This window comes from Exophiala xenobiotica (genome assembly GCF_000835505.1).
Source record: "Exophiala xenobiotica strain CBS 118157 unplaced genomic scaffold supercont1.1, whole genome shotgun sequence".
NCBI lineage: Eukaryota > Fungi > Ascomycota > Eurotiomycetes > Chaetothyriales > Herpotrichiellaceae > Exophiala > Exophiala xenobiotica.
In genome coordinates, this window is record NW_013562494.1 from 3,901,678 (window position 1) to 3,924,948 (window position 23,271).

Genomic DNA, 23,271 nt, shown 5'->3' on the forward strand with positions numbered 1-23,271 from the left:
ACAAGGTATCGTGCAAGACCGTAGATATGCGATGGCTTCACATGACGATGATGAATGTTTGGTATAGAATTTTTATTTGATTTCACTGTTTCTGTTTGTTGAATACTAGCAGAATAGCAACCATGATGTTGATAACATTCCTCCCTTTCCACGCCAGAAACATCCACAGGGCTGTCGTCGTTAACTCCCCAAGAAATGAGATGCTCAGCCAGATGCAAACAGTTGATCGCAGAGAACGTGACACAGGTGTAAAGCACGAGGCTTATCCAATAGCCTGCGTCACGACCTCTGTTCTCAATATGTCCGGCTGGCGAACACGAACAGTCGTCTCTGGGGTCGTGTTTCCAGCCCGCGTCGTTGGCTTGAAATCCTCCCTTCCTCATGTTGGACCTCCTCAGGAAAACTCCTTGACGCAGCAGTGACAATGCACCTCATGTCGTCGAACAATAGGTACTTATGGCCGTAGTTTTGTCCTTTTTCAAGAACAGCATCGGCTTCGCGTGATGGATCCCATCCATCCGTCCATCCATCCCATCAATCAATTTGCGATCTCAAATGTCGAGTTCGGGTATCATATAAAAACCGGGTTGAAGCAAAAAAATCGTAAAGTAAAACAAGGTCGTGAGTCGTGAGTTCGGAGTCGTCGTCGTCGTCCAGGTCATTGGTGAAATGATTGTTTCAGTGTGCAAGATTTCACCTCCTCGGCCGCTTTGACTCGGTCCTCATCAACATCAATCCACCTAGATCCTCCTCGCCGTCTCCCTCATCGAGTGGGAAGCCGTACTCGTCGTACTGAGGCCCGGAGGAAGATCTCCGTCTTTGCTCCTCCCTTGACGGAAGCTTCCTCTCCTCCTCCAGCAAGTACTTCTCGTCTGTCGGTGACATTTGCAGTTCTCGTTCCGTCCGGGCAATGTCTTGCAATAATAACTCCAAAAGATGGTCGTGGCTGAGTTTGAGTCGGAGGTCCTCTCGGACTATTTTGTCCGAAGACTTTCGTCGTGCCGTGTCGGCCAATTGATATGTGACTTCGCGTGATAATCTCCGAGTGGGAGAAGGGCGTGTTGCGATATCACGTGAAGGCGGCCTGCTGAGTGGTTGCATCATTGATAAAGGCATGGTTGCTGATTACTTTTTGTTTTTTTTCGATTGTAGGGATGTCAAGAATAGGATAGCGAGATATGAGAGAGAGATATGTAAATGTCGACGAAAAAGATTTGCTGGTGGAGACTGGATTGAAAGAGAGGGAAAAAATTGCCTGGCCTTGACGGCAAAGATGGAGTATTTTAGTTAGGTAGTGTTTACTTAATTGAAGTGGTTACGCGTGGTAGCCTCGCCTTTTGACATGTGAGGTCAGGCTGCAGGAAAATCCACCGGACTTTTGTCGTCACCAACGTAGATGGCAAAGTGATCCCAGCGAATGGTAAACTTTTCCTGGTGGATGTAAATATTTGGCAGGGGAAGATGGAAAGAGATCAGAGAACGAGGTTGTGGTTGTATATATCATTTGTCGCTTTTGATTAGCCTGGTGGGTGCCTGAGTCACAATTCGAAGCTATTGCTCCGTAAGCCGTATCCGTAAGTACGTTAAGGTTGAGTAAACGCCGTTCTACGGATCATGTACGTGAGCACTTTGGTCGGGCTGCGCTGCGAGGACGCGGGCGGATGGGCGCAGCGAAGGGCGGATCTTGCGAGTAGGGCGCAAATGTCAAATGAATAATTCGGAAACAAGTGATCAAATTCAATCAAATCAGCATGGGCTTTTGACTCACGCCTAGTCATGCCCAGGCACGGCAGGCCATGGCATTGGTTCGAGGCGTCGATGGCGCGATGAGATTGTTCATCCGCTCGGAAGAAAAATGCCGTGAGCGAAGCTTGGAAGCCATCGAGGTCATGACCTGTGCTCACCGTGCTCACCGTGCTCACCGTGCCGTGCGATGCTCACCGCAAAGAGAAAGCCAGCCGATAGCCGGAGACAATTGATCTGATCATCGATTTCCCGGGCCACCTCGATACACCGGCGGATGTTCGATAGCCCGCACTGGTCATGGCTTATCTCCCGCTTGTTAAGAGCGTCAGGACATGCTTTAAGGCCGAGACGCACCCTGCAAGTGTTCCGCATCATGTCTGCGCTTCTGTCTGTGCTGTCCACTATCGGCTGCACCATGCAGTCGTCAGAGGTCGAGAACCAGATAATGCAGCCAGGATCGTCTCCTGTCACACTCGACTCGTTCTTCTTCATCAGGCCGATAACTCGACGACGTTTCTCCAACATAGTCTGATGTGACGACCACGGCGACTCGGTTTGCAGATAGTGAACCTTGTGCCACGGCTTCGGCCAATTTCAGAAGCCGAGGTTTGTTGTCAGGTCCGGTGGCAATTTCGACTCGATGCGAGGAACTCTCTCTATCCGCCCGCAAAAGCATACGGGGTCTGCCTGCGAATACGGTGTAAGATACGAGGGTCAGTCGGTCAGATGATTGTGAGTCTGCTTGACCGTGTACGATCCCTTAAAAAGGAACGAGGTTTGTTGTTTGCAGATCGCCAGCGCTCCTTCCTTGCTGGCCATTCTTTCCCCGGATTTGTCCGTTGTCCAGGCTTCACTCAATATTGCTCTGCAGAGAGGCGACCCGCTGCGAGCAGTCACAGCAAGGGCCATTTTCATATCGTATTCAGCAGGGGTCAGCTTACCACAGGCTTACTATTCCTTTCCCCTTTCGCATCGACGACCACGGCCCAGGGTTCTTTCAGCCTGCTGACCCCAGAGTATCTCCGCGCTTCCGGTTTCCGCGCGACATATTCTGCGTTGTCGGGGCCCGCGGATGCTGCTTGACTGGCATGGTGCACCGCCTATGCTTCTGTCCAGTGATTTACATTACGTCGAATGACGGAGATATATCATGTGTTGCATCTAGGTGCGCTTGGGCGCACTCGGCGCGAACGAACAGAACGACTCCGCCCTAAACTGCAGGAAAATCTCGATGTCCCGTTCGAAGATACTACTAACTGCGACCGGATCGCACTGCCAAAAGCTAAGGGCATGGACTTCTTCAGGTTTGGTGATTGGAAGCATATGCCCGGTTTGCCCAGGGTGGGAGGGGGTATTCGAGCCACTGAGTGTGAGAGAGACATGCTGTCAGACTTTCCTTCGCCCTTCTGACATGACCAGAGCTGGCCATGAGAGTTAGTTGCAACCTGGATATCTCAACCACAAGCTAGACCCGTCGATCATTGACTCACCAGGAGGAAGACCTTGAGGATCAGCATATCAATCCACAACTAGCAATGCCTTCCCCAGAGTCAAAGAAATGCTGCATAGGCGCTAGCACGAACTTGTCGTTGGAGTCACTCAAGGCCGGATAGTAGGATACTGACTCCCTTAGAACACCCGGCGAGAACTCCGACTGAGCTCTACCTTCGGCGTGCCCCTCTCATGAGCCACCAGCCAGGTGAGTTCAATGGAAGAAGAAGTGTGTTATTGCATCGCACTCTGAATATCAAAAGCAGAAAGCTTGTTGTTACACAGACGTCTCCATCTACTATCCCTACTAGTCAGGTATGCCCCTAAGCTCCCCGGAACCATTGGAAATCACTTCGATAGTGCGAGGCTGAGGTCCCCTATGTCTCGCCCTGAATTGCTTGCAACCATCAAACGCCACACCCGACGCCTCAACGTCAGTGCATCCGATACACTGTCGAAGCCGAAACGCCAGAGCCCAATTTGCGGCCTCTTTTCGGATAAGGCTGAAGCAGAGAGTACCTCAACATGTGGTGTCGCAGCCGTCGCGATGGCCTTCGACCGCCTGTGAAGCACTGCCAAGCGCTACGGTGGAAGTGCAGTGCATGGCTCTGCCACGAGGCCCCTCTACTTCCCACCCAGAGCCTGCCTTCTCAGCGTTTCTCTCTTGTCACGTCTTGACCTCTTCCGCTTCTCCGGTCTTCGAGCTGTCAGTCCGAGTACCGTGGTCGGACATCCCCTCTGTCTTTCCAGCGCCCAGTGCCCTCCTGTCGGTGCCAGCATTTTCGTCCTCAATCGGTCTCCCATGGTTGAACAAAACCACACTTGCTCTTCGATCCTTTGCAGCCTTCTCCTTGGCCAGGAACGCTTCCTGCTCCTTTCTGCTCTTCTTCAAATCCACAAAGAAGAACAATAGCAGGAAGCTCAGCAAGCTTAGACCGAACAGAAAGTAAAACGGCAGACTGGCGTTCCCATTAGGACTTGCGTCGATAATGGCACTGGAAACTAGGGGTCCAATGAAGGCACTCGTTTTGCCGACGATGCTGTAGAAGCTGAAGAATAGAAACTCTTTGCCTCGTGGAGTAACCTCGCTGATCATGGTCTGGCTGTACGCGTACCATTGGCATACGAAGAGACCGTATATGGTCTGGTATAGCCAGAATTCCCACTCATTGTGGAAGCCGAATTTCTGTGTCCAGATGCCGATCATGCCCCAACCGTCCAGCAGGAGAATACCTAGCATAACCAGGTCCAGCATGGTTTTGGTGCTAAGACCGAAGCGCTTCTGGATGAGCCAGTACCCTAGAATCCCGGCGAGTTGAGCCGCGATGCCGACAATCAGGAGGTACGTTAAAGTCAGGGTATTATAGCTGACGACCGAATTTTGCAGCGTGGCGATCACAGTGACTGTTGTATTCAAGGTATCACCCAGCAGGAAATATCCTATCCAAACCCGGTCAGTACTCATCATTAACAGTCGCGCCGGAAAAGTGTCCATACCGATCAGATATAACAAGCTCTGCTTCAATTCCCAGATTTGCACCAAAGCACGCCAGAGGTTCCAAAACCCTACGCTAAGCACATTCATCCCAGGTGGCAGCGTCTGCCCTGGCCGTCGCTTCTCCAGGATGAACCAGGGGATGGCGAGCAAGATCCAGACACCGGTTGCGTATGCGATGAGCACCGAAAGACCCCACAAGTTGTTGGCAGCGCTGGCGTTCACGTCCAGCGCAAAGAGGATACCAACGAGAACGGCCAGGATGATGATCTCGCCGGCGCTCTGCATAATAAAAGCGACGTTGTAAATTTTATTTCTCTGCATCATGTCCGCAAAGTCGTAGTCGTCGCGCGTGATCTCGCCAGCTTCGTACTGCTCGGCCTTCTTCCGCATCTCTGGTTCATTCCGGGCCAGACCTGGGAAGGCAGCCGTCCAAAATGTAATACACATCTGATATGCAATCAAGCCGACCATGTAGAGGCCTGTAGCGACGGGCCACTTGTCCTGGGTGTGCACGCCCAGCCAGCCAAAGCCGAGGGCGAAGGCGACGACGGACCAGAATATCAAAATCCAGGGTCGCCATCGTCCATAGTCGGCCATGCTGCCGAGGAAAAGGAACAAGACCACCTGGATCGCGAAGGAAATGCCGTTCGCAAGCAGGACGATACTGTTGATAGTTCGATAGGCGCCGAGGAACTGCAGTCTTCCGGCATCACCGGCCGCCTCATACAAAAGGTCCTGGAAGGAGGTGGGCGCAAAATTGAATAGGGTCAATCCATTGTTTCCGATATAGAAGCAGTAATATGCCCACCGCTCCCATTTGGTGGTCTCATAACGCGGATCAAATTGATCTGGCGCGATGGGCCGCTCTTCTTCGGCCTCATCAGGCCCATTCAGCTCTGGATCCCTCATCGCATCTTCTGCTTGCGGAGCTGTGGCCGCGGCAGCTATGCCAGCATTGGCGACGGACATTATTTTTCGGGGGAGAAATTTTCCCCTCTATTCCTCTACCCTAAGGCTGGACGATGAAACCCAAGGGGAAGAAAAAGCAGAACCTTTCGAGGCGAAGCCAAAGGTAGTAATCAATGCATCTGTATAAGAAAATTGCGAAGCAAAAAACGTGGTGAAAAAACGATACAGCTGCAAATAAGTGAGGTGGTTAGCTTGGAATGACGAATATCCCCAGATGGCGGGTGTAGAGATTGCTCTGAGCATTTTGAATGGTCGGCCGCAAGGATTGTCCTTGTCGAGTTAGAGTGCTACCTCGTAGAGCTCAACGATCACACACAATCTATGGGCAGCGCGCAGGCAGAGTTACAACGGGTGAACGGGCACGGCTGAAATTTTCTGCGGACGGATGAGTGGCCAATCGCGAGTGCTTCAGATCGGCTGAGGCGGAGAGTTCTCATTGGCTCTTGCTCGGGTCGGCAGATAAGCTTCAGCGGAAGGAAGATCTTGAACGAGCTTGAATCTGGCTGAAGAATTTGTCAAGTACACAGGGAGAGTGCAGGTGAGTTGCAAAAACATTTGACGGCAAGACGACGGAGAGGGGCCCAGCAAGGGCTCTTGTACTCGTAGTAGTGTCCTGCATACTGGTTCAGTGTCCAGAAAGCATTGGCATTTTCATCCTGAACAAATCATCGATGGGTGGAAGAATACCTCCGTACTTCTGCTGCAGTCCCGTCCGGGTTGCGGATAACGTGTATCCACGTGACTGATCGAGCACAGAGTACGGAGTACGGAGGCGACGGAGGTACTCCGTACAGTCGGAACATGGCGAGCTCGTGGAAGAAAAGGGGAACTCCTGTCTCGTTAAGCAACTGTCTCATTTCGTACAAGGCCATGCCCTCCTAAAGATGAGCCCCCTCGGACGTTGTCATAGTGAATGAGGTGCGATCTCTTCCGTCCATAGGTACGAAGAGCAACACCACCCTGTCAACGGTAGCACTGGGTCGATGGAAAAAGAATGCGAATGATGGTGGTGTCAAGGTCATCCACATGTGAAGGGAAGTGTGAAAAATCACTGAAGCTTTACGGAAAATGAATCCTGGTTGTCCCTTGAGGGATTCCAGAAGTTCAGGGACAAGCTAGGTCTGAAGCGAGGCCACCGAGGTCCAATCAGGTGCTTAAGGACTGACTGCGCTCTGCCAAATGCTGGATTCATCGCCGATTATTGTATAGCGGCTTTGGCTGAAACGACCTTGGCATGTTTGTTGGCTCAAATGAGGAGGGACTGAAGGACTTCTGATCGAGATCAATAGGATGCAAGGCACGCAAGGAAAAGTGGCATGATCTGCAGGAGACGAAATGCACGTGTATGTCGGGTGGCATTCTGGGACTATTTCTGAGCAATCGATGAACCCAAGGTGTCGAGTCAAATGGTCTTGTTAGATGGCACGATGGAGGACTGAGGATCGATGGCCGACTCCTGATACAAATACTGTGGGAGTGGCAGTGATGAGCCATCGCACCAATCACTGGGCGTGTGAGAGAATCGTCGATGTTCGTGGGACTCACGGCCTCGATTCAAGCCAAAGGTCTAGATCAGCAGCATCATTACTTGGCGGGTTTGTTAGATCTCAGCGTTATGGCCGATCGGTAGCCCTGTTTTCTCGACTACTCTTCTCAAGGCTCTCGAGATCGAACCACACACATCCTCCTATTCCACGTTTGGATCTCACGACACACCCACCTAGACAAAAATGGCGTCCCCTGCTGAGTCCACATCGATCTGCCATCTAACCACAGCTTCTCGTCGCCATTCTGACTGCGACTTCTCTTCCAACACCCTCGACGAAGCAAGACACCCTCAACATCAGTCCATACCGAAGCCGGAACCCCTGCACAACGCAAGAAAGCGCAGGAAACCCACCTCGGCCTCTACACCCACCAGCAGACCCACGAACGCTCCTACTGCCCTTCTCCTCACGCCGTACAATCGTCTATACAGCCGCCTACGAGTACCATCAGTCATTCCTTCGAGTTGAGACAGTATCGTGGTCCCCTGCGATGACGCAGTATGCCCAACGCAGCCCCAATATCGGCACCATCACCTAAACGCCCCTTCTACTCCATCAGCAGCCCCAATCCTCGCCGTACACATCCATCACAGTCCAAATCTCTACCGAAGAGCAAGAGGGTGAAACTTGAACACAATTCCGATGGCTCGGGCAGTGGACAAGCCGCACCTCAAGCCGGGGTTAGCAAAGTGCCGGTTGGGGGAAGCCGTGACTCAAGTAGTGATCAGAGCGCAGCCAAATGGTTTGACAGAGTCAATCAGAACGTGGAGCCATCGCATAACAAGGTTGGAAAACATGAAGGTAATCTAAGAACACGGTCCCTTGTTATTTTTGGCTGATGATGGATTAGATGAGTCCCCGTTTTTCATGGCTCAACAGGATAGCTATCAGCAACCCGGGCGCCTTCAGTCGGTAGCTGACGAAGCCTTCGGCCAGGCGGCCCAAGATGACAATGAGAGGGATGAGCTCCGCGGTGTCATCGACGACTTGACCGTAGAGAACAAAAGATTGAAGAAGCTTCTCAAAGACTGGCAGTCTCGCCCGGGTCCTTCTTCATCTGGTTCTGACAGCATCATCGAAGTTCGGATGCATGGGTTGCCTGCGGAAAAGAAGAGAGAATTGGAACGACTGCTAAAGACCTTTGCGCATAGCTTGAATGGAGAGTCACCGTCACAGCCAGATACATTCGCGCCCGTCGAGAAGTCACCGCCCAGCCCGGAGACAAGCCTTCCAACTGGGCAGAAACTCGAACATATGAACACGGATTCCGGATATGCCTCCATCTCCAACTCTGGCTTGAATTCCTCTTCTGGAACAGCGAAGCTCCATGAGCCGGTGTCGAAGCGGAAGAAGGACACGGACATCAAGAATTATCTGCACGACATTCCCGACTCGTTGTTGCCACAGAATACCACGTCTGTGAGTGACAGCGCAAAGATGGCTCTGGTGGTACAGAGGTTGGAGCAACTGTTTACTGGAAACACGGCCCAGCCTGGAGAGCATAGCCTGCCCGTCCAACAGCAGAAGATTTCTCGTGATGCCGCGAAGGCGGACCGCGCCGAAGATCGTCGACAAAACCGGACAGTCAAAGTCGAAGGGTCACGTGAAGCGAATGTGCTGCCCCCCGACTCCAAGATCAATTTCGATGCCATGGAACAGGAGCAACAGACAGCATCCTACAGATTCGGCGACAAAGAAGCGTCGTCGTCATCAGGGACTCCAGGGTCGCTAGAGCGCCCTGTGTCGCCCAACCAACGGCCAACACGGCCTTTGGACCTTGATATTCATCGGGCACAGGTTGCTGAAGACAATCTCAAGTACATTCAGCACTTGGGTCTTTCGTCATCCGAAGTGGGACGAAGTCCAGACGGCAGAAAGCAGCCCTGGGTCTACTTAAATCTGCTCATCAGCATGGCTCAACTTCACACGCTCAATGTGACCCCTGCCTTTGTCCGAAAAGCCATCAAACAATTGAGCACTCAGTTTGAGCTTTCCAAAGACGGACACAAGGTACGCTGGAACGGCGACGCATCGTACGCCTTCTCGCCTAGCTTTGCGATGAGCCCAGACTCGGTCGGCCGGCGCATCTCAGAGGACGTACCTGATGAAGGTGGTCGTCGCAGTGGAAGTGCCACGAGCACGTTGAATGAACAATCGTCGACGTCGCACTCAGACGACAAGAAGATGAGAGGGAAGCCAAGTACCACGACTTCGAAATTGGTCACGTCGACCACCACGTCGTCAAACGCCGCCATCAACCAGCCTTCATCAATGTCCAAGTCCTCGACTTTTGACTACAAGCCCATCGTCTTTAAGGGAAAGAAGAAACCGTTGAAACCCAGCAATTCTTACTTGGACTCTTCAAGCTCTCATGAAGGCTACTCGCCAGATTCCAGCGGTCTTACACACGTCTTAAGCCGTTCGAGCCTCAGGTCCAGGGACGATGCTCGAGACGGACTGATGACCTTCTATAGCAACCCCTATTTCTGCACAGACTTGAGCGGAGATCGATCACCCATTAACATGCGGTCTTTGGATTCTGAAGAGGGGCGAGAAGTCTTGGGGTTGGCCAAGGAACGCCAGCCGGAAGACGAGATCAAACGAGATGTTAATGCTTGCTATTTCACAGCCAGAGTGGACAGGCACTTGAGTATTTGGCCGGCCATATGTCCATCAATCAAGATGGATCTCCCACCTGTCGACGCGGCTGGAGAAGATGAAACGCAACCTATTGAGCTCGAGGCATCAGGGATTGGCGGTATCCGACCAGAAGATAACTTTGCTCTTGATGTCAAGGTCGCCAGATGCAGACTCAGGGGTAGTGAGCGCAAGGACAAAGGAAAGGGAAAGGGAAAGGGAAGAAGAGGTGGCGGCCAAAGGTACTCGTATCGGACTGAGAAGTGCACCAAGCTCTCTCTTCAACCATCTCGCCTCCCACCGCCAAGTTACGTCTTCTTCGCTACCAGCTCTAGTTCGAGCGCTGATAAGGGCCATTTCTACGGAGATTCAGAGAGCGAGTCCTCTGTTCATGATGATTCACCTGCTCCTGCCGGATTACTTTGGCAATGGTCTTCGACCTCGAATGAACGACAGCTTCCGGACGACGATTCGGAAGCCAGCTCGTCCTTTGGTGTACTCGAAGCAGCACGGGCGAGGTTGCGGGATCCAAGGACTGTAGCACCACAAGATCGTGACTACATTCTCGATCCCTCTGGCAGGACGATGAGCGGAAGTTTGGCGGCAACTGTGGGTGCGAGCTGGTCTGCAAGATCAGTCGTCGAACCAGAGACAGCGCTCGAGGAAGGTGACCTATCGAGTGACATGAGTGTCGATGAGGACAGTCATTGAGGATGGTTGGGGGCTGATCTGACATGAATTTCCCCGGAAGCATGGTGCTGGTGGTGTTTTGATTTTACTTGGAGCGAAGCATTATCCAACTTGCATAGATACCCAATTTGTCAGTTTGGACAGTGGTGTTCTGGTCGCGTCTGAGTAACGAGAATGGGGCAATTCATTGAATCCTTGATCCTCGAACCGTTTTACATGATCGCACTCTCAACACTGGGTTGTTATTTTCTGCTCGTGTAGCCCCTGCCAGGCCCTCTTGATTCGATAATGGTGCACGACGACGGGCATCCTCGGGTTGTCTCGATCTATTTGGCTTTTTGACTTTTCGGCCCAGAGTGCGAAGATGCAGCGAAGAAGCGAATAGCCTACTCCGTTCTCCATAGAGTAGGGGACCATCACCAGGGGGAAGGATCCGAGGTCAAGGTCGTGATCCGAACACCTGCATGGCGTCCTTCTCCACATCGGATCCGTTCTTTTCTTTTGGGGCCTCGTATGTGGGAGAAGCACTCTTCCACCTTCCAGGGATACTCCGTACTTCTTCTCCGCTTTACAGAGCCGAAGCTGCTCACTCGGACGGATATTAACAAGTCGAAGGGAAGCATGAAGCCGACTTAACCTCAATCCTCCAACTTCCAACCTCCTCCCCTCTACCTTCCTTCGTGTCCTTCTCCTTCTTTTATTTCTTCCTCTTCCTTTGGCTCGATCTTGTCGCAGTCCAGTCGAACCGGTCTCCACCATGTCGTCGTTCCTCGAATCTCCTCTCCGCACCGGCAGCAAATGCTGGCGGACAGCGCGATACTTTACTCGGGACCAGCGAAAGGTTAGCATACGCCCGACTACTCAATCCCACCCAATCTGCGGCATCGGGCTGACCCGATCCCTGGTGTGATCACAGGCAAACCTCCTCCTCACACGATCCTTCTCGTCGACCCTGCGCCGGCATGAAATCAACAAGATCGTGCCCTCGGCCGCCGAGGCGATCAAGGACATGAAGTCCAATTCGACCCTCCTCTGCGGCGGATTTGGCCTGTGCGGCGTGCCCGACACGCTCATCGACCAGGTGGCCAAAACGCCCTCGATCACAGGTCTCACGGCCGTGTCCAACAACGCAGGCATCCCCGGCGCCGGGCTCGGCCAACTCCTCGAGTCGCGCCAGGTGCGCAAGATGATCGCCTCGTACGTGGGCGAGAACAAGGTGCTCGAACAGCAATACCTGACCGGCGAGATCGAACTCGAACTCACGCCGCAGGGCACGCTGGCCGAACGCTGCGCAGCGGGAGGTAAGGGGATCCCGGCCTTCTACACGCCCGCGGCGTTCGGCACCGTCGTGCAGACGGGCGAGATCCCGCTCCGACACAACAAGGACGGCAGCATCGCGAGTTTCGGCAAGCCGCGCGACGTCAAGGTGTTCAACGGCAAGAGCTATGTCATGGAGGAGGCCATCGCCGGCGACTACGCGTTCGTCAAGGCGTACAAGGCCGACAAGTTGGGCAACTGCCAGTTCCGGCTCGCGGCCAACAACTTCAACGGCGCCATGGGCCGCAACGCCAAGTTCACCATCGTCGAGGCCGAGCACATTGTCGAGGTCGGCGAGATCGACCCCGTCGCCGTGCACCTGCCGGGCATTTACGTCACGAGCGTGATCCAGAGCACGGCCGAGAAGAAGATTGAAAAGTTCACCTTCCGCAAGGAAGAAGGCGCCGACGTCAAGGACAGCCTGGGCAAGGGCGACGCGGCCTCGAAGCGCGAACGCATCGTCAAGCGTGCCGCGCTCGAGTTCAAGAACGGCATGTACGCCAACCTGGGCATCGGCATGCCCATGCTCGCACCTAGCTTTGTGGACCCCAGCGTCGAGGTCCAGCTGCAGTCCGAGAACGGCATCCTCGGCCTGGGCCCGTACCCGAGAAAGGGCGAGGAGGATCCCGACCTGATCAACGCCGGTAAAGAGACGGTCACGCTGAACCCGGGCGCCAGTTGCTTCGGGTCCGAGGAAAGCTTCGGCATGATCCGGTCCGGGCGGATCAACATGTCGATGCTCGGTGCCATGCAGGTGTCCGCCAGGGGCGATCTGGCCAACTGGATGTTGCCCGGCAAGGTCAAGGGCTTCGGCGGCGCCATGGATCTCGTGTCGAACCCGGAGAAGACAAAAGTCGTCGCCCTGATGGAACATACCGACAAGAAGGGCAACGCGAAGATCTTGAAGCAGTGCGAATTCCCGCTCACAGGCCGCGCCTGCGTCAGCAGAATCATCACTGAGTTGGTAAGCTTATTTTTCTCTCTCATAAAAGTCCCGTCCCTTCCCCCGCGCCTGAAAACCCCCTCGGGAGGATATACGATCCAACGAAAGAATGTTTCGTGCTAATCGCCATCCCTATCTCTTTAGTGCGTGTTCGATGTCGACTTCACCGATGGCTTGACGCTGATCGAGCTGGCCGACGGCGTGACCGTCGACGAAATCAAGAGCAAGACCGAGGCGCCCTTCAAGGTCTCGGAAAACCTGAAGACCATGCAATCAGCATAGAGCATTGCCACGGCCTCGTCTATCTCCCTCTACCTGTCTCTCTGTGTCCCTCTACACAGAACATTTGGACGCGCCCACTCACGAACGTGAGGTGGCCTCTGCTTCAAAAGAATTTTCATTTTCAACTATAAAAGCCGAGTTACAGATTACGGATTCCAGGTTCCAAGTTTACGGTCTTGCACGACTTCTGGGTGCGAAGTCCGATGCCATGCATGGTGCAAATCCCCAAGGGCTTGTTGGCGGAGCAGAACAGACCAGGGTGGAACGACGTCCAAGAGCTTAGCAACCTTCTAGTTGTTTGAAGTACCATGTACAGCGAGGTGTCAACACTCCCATCGGAAAAGCACGAGACCATGTTGACCAAGTTGACCAAGTTGGAATCAATTATTCACGATTTTACAATACGAAAAGCGGAGATGGAGATGGGGATGGAGACGCATGAGAGACCGTTCAGCGACGACAACACCAGGCCCGAGTCTGTCTTCACCGCCGAACCTAGCACTCAAAGTTATTGGGCTCGATGTCGAGTCTCTGAAACATTAGCATCCTTGTCAACACGTCTTTGTTTGTTGGAAGGAAGGACAGTCAGTGTTCAGCATGTACTGGTCAGTTGCCTAGGTAGTACTGTCCTTCGGTAAAGGCGTCCCAGGTCTACTACTTGACAGTCACGCGTGTAGAATCTCCAATTCTGTTGTTTTGAGTCATCATTGCATATTCCATTCGTTGACGATATTGCTACCTGCGTGAAATACTCCTCAGCACTATAGTGACCTGGAACGATTCCCTTGACAAAGAAATAACCCTGAGTTGCCGGAAGCACCATGCGCCATGCGCCCTCCGCCAGTGCACCAGACTCCGCAGCTGGTGTCAAGCTGGAATCAATGAGAACAATAATGATAACGATAGGTCTTGTTCTGTTTAAGAAAGGCCATACTGTGCAGTTGCCGTTGGGGTGGTGGTTGTGGGATTCGAGGCCGAGCCGGACAACGGACCGCGCGCCGACAGATTGAAAAACATAAAACACATTGGGCCTGACATATCCGAGATACATTGCACAGAAAGCATTTGCGAAGAATCTTTGAAGCTCATGTTGATAATGATGGGGCTGAAATGCAAGTACTGGCCTGCGAGCATGACTCTTGCCTTTCAGCGGAGCGCCGGGTGGCTGCTGAGCGGATGGGCCGTAGAATGTCATAGGCGTGTCAATCGAGTCATTTGGAGACATCAGCGACTTTGTAAAGAAATCGTGCTCTCGACGAGGGGCTCGGCGGAGGCAACGACCTTTCCACACGAGGCTCACGATGCAAGAGCCGGCGCACAACACATCGTAGATCGGAGGTTGTTCGTGATGAAGGACCATTGCATGCGTGGGCGTTAATTGGACTCTCCGGGTGATATTCAATGTTCACTCAGCTCTCCAGTTCGTCTTGCTCGCCTCTGGCTGATCCATTTGTTGCAACATCGCTAACATAGCCTAACTGCTCAGAAGCTTCACGGTCTTCCTCGAGCATGTCAATGGCATCTTCGAGGTTACCAGCAGTGGCACCGGCGACAGCGATCAATCTCGTCATTTCGTCTTTGGTGGTACCAAAGCCCATGTCTTTTAGCGCTCTGATGCACTCGTTGACAGCTGTGCAGCTGGTGGGTACAGATGGGGGTACTCTTGAGCTGCCGCGTACGCCGTTGGACTGTGGTGTTGCATAACTTGTAGGCACATATGGGGGACGAGTGGCCGGAAAAAGAGCTGGCCATGGCGCATATGGCTCAGGCGCAGCTCTGGCGACGAAGTTTTGGAAATTGTTTGTTTGCGTTCCAGTTGTTGGAGGCTCAGGTGCATGTGGAAGTGGACCCTTTGGAAGTGGACGGTCAAGAAATGTCGGTCTCAAAAGACGCTCACCTGGGGGAGTGGATGTATTGGTTGAATCATGCGAGGCAGTGGTCCCTGACGGGTACAAGCCTGCTGACTTCTGGGACCCGGAGTTGGAGGATGCATCACTGACGCCGGCGCGCGGAGACTGGGGAGTTGAACCATTCGCTTCTGGCTGATTGGTTGAAACCGCCGCGATGTTGCTAGTTTCACCACGGGCGCCGAATGGCGAGAAGTATCGGACACCATAGCTTGGGCCTGGCATATGATGACCGTCAAACCAGTTGTCCTTGGGACTTTTCTTAGATGCAGCATACTCCCGCGCACGGTCCAAGTAGACGGACGGCGAGACGTATCGGGGAATGTAACGGTCAGTGTAGTTGACGGTTGCACTGCGCTGGGGGAAGAAAGCAGGCAGACTAGGCTTGTGTTTCATGGTATTCTCCGCGGTTCTCGTCCAGCCGTTCAGGTCAGGTTGAGATCTCTGGGGACGAGGCTGCAGGGACGGATAGTGGGCAAGAGGATCGAAAGGTCCATTGAGTCTGGCAGCAGGATTTGTTCCGGACACAGTTTGGTTTCGTCTAGTGAAGCCTGGGTTTCGCCTAAGAGCGTCAGGAAAGACCGGTGGTCGAGGGTACGGGATGCTCGAGGGGTGGTCTATGCGTTGAGAAGCGCCAGCTCGACTTTGGAGGCTTGTAGCTTTGCTTTGCCGCGACAATCGCACAGTCTCAGAGCGGGGGCCCGTGTTAGCGGGTAGAGCGGACATGTCTTCGGTCTGCAATTCTGGCCAAGCACCAGGCAGCGGTATTGGCGAGTCCGGATGAAGAGATGGGGTCTTGAGCGGGCATGTTGCTGATTTCTCTGTCTCAACATCCTCCTCAACAGAAGGCGGCTTGTACGAGTCATTCTTCCTAGGTCTGAGCTCAGGTTGCCAAGGAGTCTCTTCTCGAGACTTTGAGTCGGCTAAGAGTTTGAAAGCAGTAGCTCGAGCTTCCTGCTCTAGCTGCCTCACGCTGGGGTAACGAACAGCAGCGGATCCTAAAGCTGTGTTAGACAGAGTAGAGGCTGTACCTTGAGTCGTCTTCTGCAACTCATTCACACTTTTGGCCTTCCGCGGACTGAGCAACGGCGGATAGCGAGCAGAGAAATCAGGGTCGGTGGATTCCATGTCCATGATGGAATGTCTAGTAGATGAAGCGTGTGTCAGTTGAGGAGTCATACATCTCTTTTGTCCTTCCCCATTGAGGCTGCACCATTCGAGGACTGGAGGAGCCGGAATGGACATTGGCTTCTGTGCCGAGGATGTAGACGCATCAAAGCTGACTCTCTTGCGCGCCGTATCTGGTTTGGAGGGAGCGTGAGGCTTTTCCGGCTGAGAAACTGGGGCCTCGCCTGGTCGTGCGACCGTCTGCTGATGAGCATTTTGACTCGAGGGACTGGCCTGTCCAGCCTTGCTCTTCTCAATCTCGTCATTGATTGTGGCAGCGACGCCGAGTCCAAATTCTCCCACCTGCGTCAAGATGTCTTTGAAGCCGCCCAGGACATCTTCCAAGGCCGAAGAGTCGGAATTCGCAGTCTTGTCAGCCAGTTTCCGAAGGCCATCTGCGGTTGTCTCGAGGAAATCAGCCAACGGACCGAGCCTGGATTCTATGCCGTCAAATATTCCAACGAAAGCTTTGTCAAGCTTGGTCGACAGGTGTTCTTCTCGTGGTGTAATGAGGCTTTTACCTGAGAAGGCTGAGGTGGAGGTGGAGGTGGAGGTAGCAGTAGTGCCCGAGTCTTGGGTCGCTGCAGCATTTGGCTCGACAGTATCGGCGTCGATGGATGCGACCTCGTCCACATGGTTGTCCGTTCTGTCGCTCCCTTCGGCCTCCACTTGCGATGGGGCTCCAGCAGGGTCTAATGCAGGGTAGGCTAGACTGGTGCTGCTGGAGCCTGCAGATGATGTAGTCTTCTCTCTTATGATCTTGCTGGTGTATGCTTCGTGCTCCCTCCACACAGCCAGACTGGCACTGGTCTTCTTGATGTCAAAAATGTGCATCAACCTATTCTCGCTGGACTCGTTCGAGGTTCGGAGTGCGGGGATGACAGGCAGGGTGGAATGCCTCGCAGGCTCCTCGAGACGTTGGCCAAGTTCGAAAGAACTCCCAACGGTGATGATCTCTCCGTCATCGTCGTCGACATAGGATAACAGAGCCTCAGGATAGGCTGAGATGGTGGTGTCGTACTGGTTGTCGAGGAGCTGGACGACGCCCGGAGGAGCCTCTGGACCATTTAGATCGCGAATGCCAAAGGCCGGAAGGCTTGGACGGCTGGGTGTGGGGGACGTCATGACGGACAGTCTTGGCTATGAAGATGCCTATGGACCGAGTCGAGAGCGTACATACAGCGAGATTGGGATGATGAGGAAACGATGGAGGAAGAGAGAATTAGAAGTAGTCGAGTGAGAAGGGAGTGAGAGAGACACGAGGCTGCAGTGAAAGCGTAACAGTCGTAGTCATGTTCGGGCAGGCAGCAAGTTTCGAGGCCACCGAAAGAAGAAGTGCGGGGTCTCCTAGTGATGCCCGATCCTATCGTCATGTGCGTTTTGACGGAGTGCTGTGTACTAGGTAAAGTACTCGAACCTGTACCGTGATAGGATGTCCACGATGCCTTCATCGTCCCTCTAGTTACTCCCGGAGAGCACGTGTAGCCTGGTGATTCTTCCACCAGTGGCAACGGTCGAACAGGCGTGACAGGTCTAAGTCCGACTCATGTTGGGAGAAAAATCACCTTGGGCTCGTGATATTACAGAATAAATGGTGCGAATCCCATCAACCAATATATAAAAACGCGCCAAAACATATAATACAGTGGTATCCTTTCCATGCCATGACATGCCATGCCAATTCATCTTCAAGTTCAATTGCTCGTTCAAAAGGCCCACTCCAGGCTTCAATGTCCATCAGATTAACTCCATCCACGGCATCCTGCTCTTTCTCTGTCAAAGCAATTGCGCTTCCAAGTCGCTGGTCTCTGCTGCATGGTCGCTGAGATGGTACAATAAACCAAAGGGGAAAAAAGGGTGGTATTAAAACAGTGGTGGAGAAGAGGCAACCGTCTTCCAGGTGAGTCCAGGCAACTTCGTCAAGGCCGAAATGCTTTTGTCTCGTCTTCGCATCGTGGTCGTCGTGGAAATCTCAGCTGTGCCTGCTGGTCGTGCTGTGGGAATCGAAACGTGTACTCTTGGACTGGAAATCTCTCGTCGCTAACTTGGCTTTTACTTCTTTCTCGCAAATCGCTTGTTGAGAAGAGCCAAGACTTTGGACACGTCAAACTGGACGTATTCGAGGTCCAGATCGTCTTGTCCATCCTTTTGCATTTCGAGCAAGTCGTCCAATTTCAAATCCAGCTCCAGCAGACCCCGTGCTCGCCCTACCCTCGAGTCAGTAAACAATGTAACTCCTCCGCGTTGTGAAACCTCACCTTTGTAGTGCAGGCTAATAACAAAAGTGCCTGCTAGAGGACTGCGGAACATGAAGAAGATATTGCCTCGACGGTTCTCCGGAACGTTGCTTCTTGTAATAACACCGTCCTTTTCCAGCTGGGTATGAGTAAACTTGTACGGTCCAAGCTCTCGGACCTTCTCTGCCTTGCCCCTTCTGATGCCCTCGGATTGACTTCGGACATTGTGAAGGTAGTTCTTGTATGTGTCCAGTTGCGACAGCAGGTAAGAATTGTGGTCACGAATGGTCTTGAAAACATCCTCCAGCTTGGCTGTTTCCTCGAGGACCTTCTCTTTCAGCGACCCAAGATGAGCGAGTTCTTGATCGACTTCATCACGGAGTATGGCATAGTCATCTGCACGGTCGATGACGCCCATCTCCGCCAGCTGCGTCAGGAGCTCCATGCATCTGATGCCCTTACGCACCATGACTGCATCGTTCTTCAGTGTCCCTGCGGCCTCGGCGACACGGTCAAGACGCAGAGGTCGTCGCATGACCGCAGTGGCTTGGGGAATACTTCGCATGATCTGTACAAATGTGCTTTTGGCTTCCATGAAAAAGATCTCTTCTTGCGTGATATCCAGGGCATGCGTAAAGTCCTCGAACGATGTCTCCCACCGGCTGTACAAAGGAAGTGCGATGGCTCGATTTTCTTTTCGAGGGACTTGTGCGGGAGCTGGACCCAAGTCTTGGAGCAAAACACCCAGGTGGGATGATGGGTCTTTGGCCAACTCTGTGTTGTGCTTCTCGAGCAGGGCGTGTGTAGCGTAGACCTCGTTCAAAGTAATGTTGAGTTCGAGGTCACGCTTGGACAGCGCAACATAGTTGTCCATTTCCAAACTCTCATAAAAGTCTTGAACTTCACACAGGTCGAGCATGAACTTGTTGCACCGATCTTTGTTCCCTTGGATGAACGGCTGCAGCTTGGCCATGTACGGCTCTTTAGCGTACGTTGGTTTGTTGGCCAGGTTCTGAAGCATTTTGGCAATGTAGGTCAGCGTGCGCTTGGGTTTCTCGTCAGGCACCCTTTCGATCAGCATATAGGATTTGGGAGTGACAATGGCAGGATTGATGAAGCGGAGAAAGAAGAATCCTCCGATGAGAGTGCAAATCGCCTGGTCCTGAGCATCCGGATATTTGCGTCGTGAAAGATTTCGAATTTGTTTGCAGATCCATCGAATACCATACGGAGTGTCTTCCAAACAGTCGATGATGGCCGACAAAAATCCTTCCGCAATCTCGGTCAGCATCTTCAGTCGTGGCGCAATAATAGCTTGCACCTGAGCATTCTCGGCTGCAAACTCGGCCGTCACCGACCTGGGCAGATCATCTGGAAGAACGCCATTATTATCTTCCTCGATCTGCTTCACCATAGCTTCGTAGACCTTCAGAGGGTTGATTTCGAGGTCGACATCGCTCAACTCGGTCAAGGAATTGATCTTGTCGGCAAGCACCTCTTTCAAGAAACTCTGACCGGGCCCACGTCGAGTATAGGTGGTCATCATCCTGGATACTGGTGTATTCTGGCGCAGGAGGGACGAGTACTCCGGTGTAGTTTCGAACTGATGTGTCAAAACGGATTGAAACATGGTCAAGAGGAGATGTTCTTCTCGACTCTCATATTGGTTTCCGTAAATTGTGAACATGACTGTCTGCAAGAGGGAGTCGATCTCGGCCATGGTCACCAGGCGGCACAAGTGAGCAATGTGCTTGGGTTCTGATTGTAACATGAAGAAGAGGTTGCCGTAGCGTTGCGTCTTTTCGTCATTGGGAAATGTGCCCTCTTGTAGGTCGTCGGCGTCGTCGAGATGGCTTGCAACTTCATTTTGCTGGGAAATTGTCAGTCTGCATGTCTATTCGGCGCGTAATCAAGTCATACCTCTTCCAAGGCCATACGGTTTTGGATCAGTAGCGCAATCCTGGAGTCGAGGTACCGAACGTCCTTCTCAAGAACGAAGTTCTTCTTTGACTGGGTGGAGATCTTCGCCTTGAGGTCCCTCAGGGTACGTTGTGCCCTAGCCAAATCATCACTAATCTCCAAGTCCTTATCTTTTGCGCTCATGCTAGCATACAGCGCGGTCATGCTAACGCGCTTGCTTTGGCGCAGCGAGCGGGCACCGTCATGGCTGGAGTAAGTGTTCTGGCGGCTGACAGGCTCAAAGGATGAATTGGTCGAGGTCGAGCCTCGTGAGGCGGGTTGGAGCATGGTTGCGACCGACATGTCGCCTGTTTTGCTCCGGTGTGAGCCTGAGCTGCGATGCGATTTTGTGCGTTCCTTTGCGCTGCTTACACGTCGGGGGACGTCTGAACGCAGTGAGGAGCTCATCTACTCATATGTTGCAGAGGAGAGGAAGCAGAGCAAACAATGTAAGCCTCGGGGGTTTGTGATGTTGGTTGTGTTTCAGAATGGGCCGCAGCGACGCACAATACTTCCCTTCCGAATTTGTTAAGCAGGCTGAATTGAAAGCCAGGTGTCAAGGTAATATCTTGCAAGATTATCGGTGTTGATCTGAACAGGGTTGTCCTGGCCCAATGCGACCAGCGCGGTAGCAGTATAGTTACTTTTCTCCCTCTCCCGGGACTGAAGTCGATCAAACACAGCAGAGGTTCCACCCGCAGGATATTACAGATGAATCTGATTGCGATCGCGGTAAGACACGGGTCTTGTTTTCTCAGGGAACTGGTGGGGTTGTGCCTGAAGAAGGAGAGAGTGTCGTGGGCAAAGTCTTGGTCGTAGAGTGCGGTGTGACTGGCAGGGCAGGCGTTTGTTTTCGGGAGTCGAGAGCTCGTTCCGGCGCCGGCGCGACAATTGCAGAGGAAGAACGGGAAGCGCAGGGTCGACGGCGGTTGGAGGAGGAGGAAGGAGACAAGAGAGTCGTCGAGGGCGAACGGTAGAGCGAGGAAGGATGCTGAGCAGGATGGTGTAGAATCAGAAGTCAGGAACCAGGCACGATAATGAACGAATGAGAATATAGATGGCCGCGATAGGGAGCGATGGAGGGGGATCAAAGCGTTTGGGTGAGCGAAGTTGAACCTGGATATGCAGGGCCAGGGCTGCGATGCTCAAACCCGTCCAGGCCGCAAGGGAGGCTTAATTGGCCATCATGTCGCTCGCGTGGAGAAGAAAAGAGGCGTCGAGCGTGTTGGAGTGGAACCCAGAGAATGGGACAATTGAAGGGTGGATAGGGAGGAGGCAGAGACGGGTGGATGCGATGGTGGTGTTGGTGGTGGAGGAGGAGGAGGAGCAAGAGGGATTGCATTGAGGAGCTGTCAGTTGGCCGTAGGGTGTGTGTGTGTGGAGGAATTTGGTCTGCCTCGGGTCAGGGGTAATTTACATATCATCGTCCTTACGGAGGAGGAGCAGTTCCCAAAAGAAGTGCAATAGGAGGCTAACCAAGCGTGTTATCATCATATCATCATAGATATCCCTACACATATACGGAGACTACCTTACCAAACCATGCATACCGTAGGTCGTCAGTATTGCTTGACAACGAGAGAAACCGAAATGGACGGGCATCTCCCTGGGCCTCTCTAACCTCTACTCTCACGGGGTTGTATTGGTAACGTGGCATCATGTGGTAACCTCAATCTTTCTCTGCGCATCTCCTATGCATCTTTCCGTCGGGGGACATTCCTCGGCTTCAAGACACTTTGTTCGATCTGTCCCGATATCCCTTTGTCTTTGTTTCTGTCTCGGTTTTTACCCTTGACGTAGCCTATCTGACCATGATGGCCGCCCTAATTCAATTCCTGCTAAATTTGCACATTCCAGTTTGGCCGGCTTCTAATCTATTTGCATGCCTCAGGGAATGCTCCTCGTATGCCAGGACTTGGTGACATGCAAGGAGCTCCTCATGGCAAGCCCTCCATTCAGGCACGATCCAACCACAACATAAGCCGCCAGCTCGTTGCTCGTGAGCTCGGACCTCTTCGCTTCAAACGAAGATCAGTCTCGGGCCGGTAAGATACGCTCGATGCCAACGTTAATAGTCAATTGATCATCCCATAGCCTTGTTTACCCTGGTTCTTGAGAAGCAGTTTTGGGCCAATGTACTCGTAATGTTCGTCTTGGATGCAAGCCACTTCGGACGGGCAAAAGTAGGATGCTGGCGTTGCACAACGGGCGCTCGTCATGCCCATTGGGTAACGCATGGAGCATTGCTGCTGTGTCAGGTTTCACAACCATTTGCTGGGGTTGGCGTTGAGGGCTGCCAGGGTCCCGAGCTGTGTCTACCCTGAGTTTCAGATCTCTGCAGCCTCAAACCCTCGGGCCAGGCTGTAACGTCAACGTCCTCCCTGCCGACCTTTGCCCAATTTCTCGGTGGTATCTGCCTGTAGAAAATCCAGGACCGAGTGACTTGGCCACTTGGGCAGCCTTGGAGGCCGGTTGTTTCCTTGTCTGCTCCTTCCTGAGCGGAGATCGTGCGTCAGTCTTAGTGCTCGAAGACCTAGGCTCGTCTGTGGCTGCTCGTCATCCGCTCAAGCACGTGGTTGGCATGTCACAGGTAAGCTGAAAGATGACGAGTCCATCATGGACAAAGTGGATATGAAGTCAGAGGCGTCTTTGGGGAGTGCTTTGCTTTTCCATACACGGCGCCCACGGACAATAGAAGCAATAATAGTGTCGTAGATCATACGGGGAAAAGCGAGATTTGTGATGATCTCGTGAGTCAACACGACTGCAAGCGAGATGGAATTTTGTGGCCGGCTGCTTAACTCGGTGATCTTCGGATCAGCCGCAACAATAGTCGGGCTGACAGAAAGTCCTTTGGGAGGTCTGTGCATAACGATTCGTT

At 52.9% G+C, this 23,271-nt stretch overlaps 7 protein-coding genes across 7 annotated transcripts; 3 read left to right on the forward strand and 4 right to left on the reverse strand.

The window, feature by feature from the left end:
• Positions 1–55: 55 nt before the first annotated feature.
• On the reverse strand, positions 56–1,534 carry PV05_01530 (uncharacterized protein). Its single transcript, XM_013466538.1, has one exon. It carries the CDS (start codon positions 1,114–1,116, stop codon positions 694–696), a length of 423 nt encoding a protein of 140 aa, XP_013321992.1. The 5' UTR covers positions 1,117–1,534; the 3' UTR covers positions 56–693.
• A 541-nt stretch (positions 1,535–2,075) lies between these two features.
• On the forward strand, positions 2,076–3,600 carry PV05_01531 (uncharacterized protein). Its single transcript, XM_013466539.1, has 2 exons — positions 2,076–3,115; positions 3,166–3,600. The coding sequence occupies exon 1, from the start codon at positions 2,473–2,475 to the stop codon at positions 2,827–2,829; it is 357 nt and encodes a 118-aa protein (XP_013321993.1). The 5' UTR covers positions 2,076–2,472; the 3' UTR covers positions 2,830–3,115; positions 3,166–3,600.
• PV05_01532 (uncharacterized protein) lies at positions 3,481–5,824 on the reverse strand. The gene is made up of 2 exons (XM_013466540.1): positions 4,735–5,824; positions 3,481–4,677 (listed from the first exon to the last, which is right to left on the reverse strand). The coding sequence occupies exons 1-2, from the start codon at positions 5,702–5,704 to the stop codon at positions 3,905–3,907; spliced, it is 1,743 nt and encodes a 580-aa protein (XP_013321994.1). The 5' UTR covers positions 5,705–5,824; the 3' UTR covers positions 3,481–3,904.
• Positions 5,825–8,118: 2,294 nt separating this feature from the next.
• On the forward strand, positions 8,119–10,599 carry PV05_01533 (uncharacterized protein; the record flags this gene model as incomplete). The annotated part of the gene is made up of 1 exon (XM_013466541.1): positions 8,119–10,599. One exon carries the CDS (start codon positions 8,119–8,121, stop codon positions 10,597–10,599), a length of 2,481 nt encoding a protein of 826 aa, XP_013321995.1.
• A 736-nt stretch (positions 10,600–11,335) lies between these two features.
• PV05_01534 (uncharacterized protein) lies at positions 11,336–13,120 on the forward strand (the record flags this gene model as incomplete). The annotated part of the gene is made up of 3 exons (XM_013466542.1): positions 11,336–11,419; positions 11,495–12,859; positions 12,983–13,120. 3 exons carry the CDS (start codon positions 11,336–11,338, stop codon positions 13,118–13,120), a joined length of 1,587 nt encoding a protein of 528 aa, XP_013321996.1.
• A 696-nt stretch (positions 13,121–13,816) lies between these two features.
• PV05_01535 (uncharacterized protein) lies at positions 13,817–17,459 on the reverse strand. Its single transcript, XM_013466543.1, has one exon. It carries the CDS (start codon positions 17,317–17,319, stop codon positions 14,530–14,532), a length of 2,790 nt encoding a protein of 929 aa, XP_013321997.1. The 5' UTR covers positions 17,320–17,459; the 3' UTR covers positions 13,817–14,529.
• Positions 17,460–17,743: 284 nt separating this feature from the next.
• Positions 17,744–21,691, reverse strand: PV05_01536 (uncharacterized protein). The gene is made up of 3 exons (XM_013466544.1): positions 20,352–21,691; positions 18,453–20,301; positions 17,744–18,401 (listed from the first exon to the last, which is right to left on the reverse strand). The coding sequence occupies exons 1-3, from the start codon at positions 20,796–20,798 to the stop codon at positions 18,247–18,249; spliced, it is 2,451 nt and encodes an 816-aa protein (XP_013321998.1). The 5' UTR covers positions 20,799–21,691; the 3' UTR covers positions 17,744–18,246.
• Between the last annotated feature and the right edge of the window lie 1,580 nt (positions 21,692–23,271).

What these genes read in the sequence shown, in the direction of transcription:
- PV05_01535 (XM_013466543.1), bottom strand. Translation starts at nt 17,319, where the DNA reads ATGACGTCCCCCACACCCAGCCGTCCAAGCCTTCCGGCCTTTGGCATT.
- PV05_01530 (XM_013466538.1), bottom strand. Translation starts at nt 1,116, where the DNA reads ATGCCTTTATCAATGATGCAACCACTCAGCAGGCCGCCTTCACGTGAT.
- PV05_01536 (XM_013466544.1), bottom strand. Translation starts at nt 20,798, where the DNA reads ATGAGCTCCTCACTGCGTTCAGACGTCCCCCGACGTGTAAGCAGCGCA. An exon ending in ACCGTATGGCCTTGGAAGAG is followed by an intron (nt 20,302 to 20,351) that starts GTATGACTTGAT and finishes ACAATTTCCCAG; the next exon opens with CAAAATGAAGTTGCAAGCCA. An exon ending in TATTAGCCTGCACTACAAAG is followed by an intron (nt 18,402 to 18,452) that starts GTGAGGTTTCAC and finishes ACTCGAGGGTAG; the next exon opens with GGCGAGCACGGGGTCTGCTG.
- PV05_01531 (XM_013466539.1), top strand. Translation starts at nt 2,473, where the DNA reads ATGATTGTGAGTCTGCTTGACCGTGTACGATCCCTTAAAAAGGAACGA.
- PV05_01532 (XM_013466540.1), bottom strand. Translation starts at nt 5,704, where the DNA reads ATGTCCGTCGCCAATGCTGGCATAGCTGCCGCGGCCACAGCTCCGCAA. An exon ending in GAGCTTGTTATATCTGATCG is followed by an intron (nt 4,678 to 4,734) that starts GTATGGACACTT and finishes GGGTTTGGATAG; the next exon opens with GATATTTCCTGCTGGGTGAT.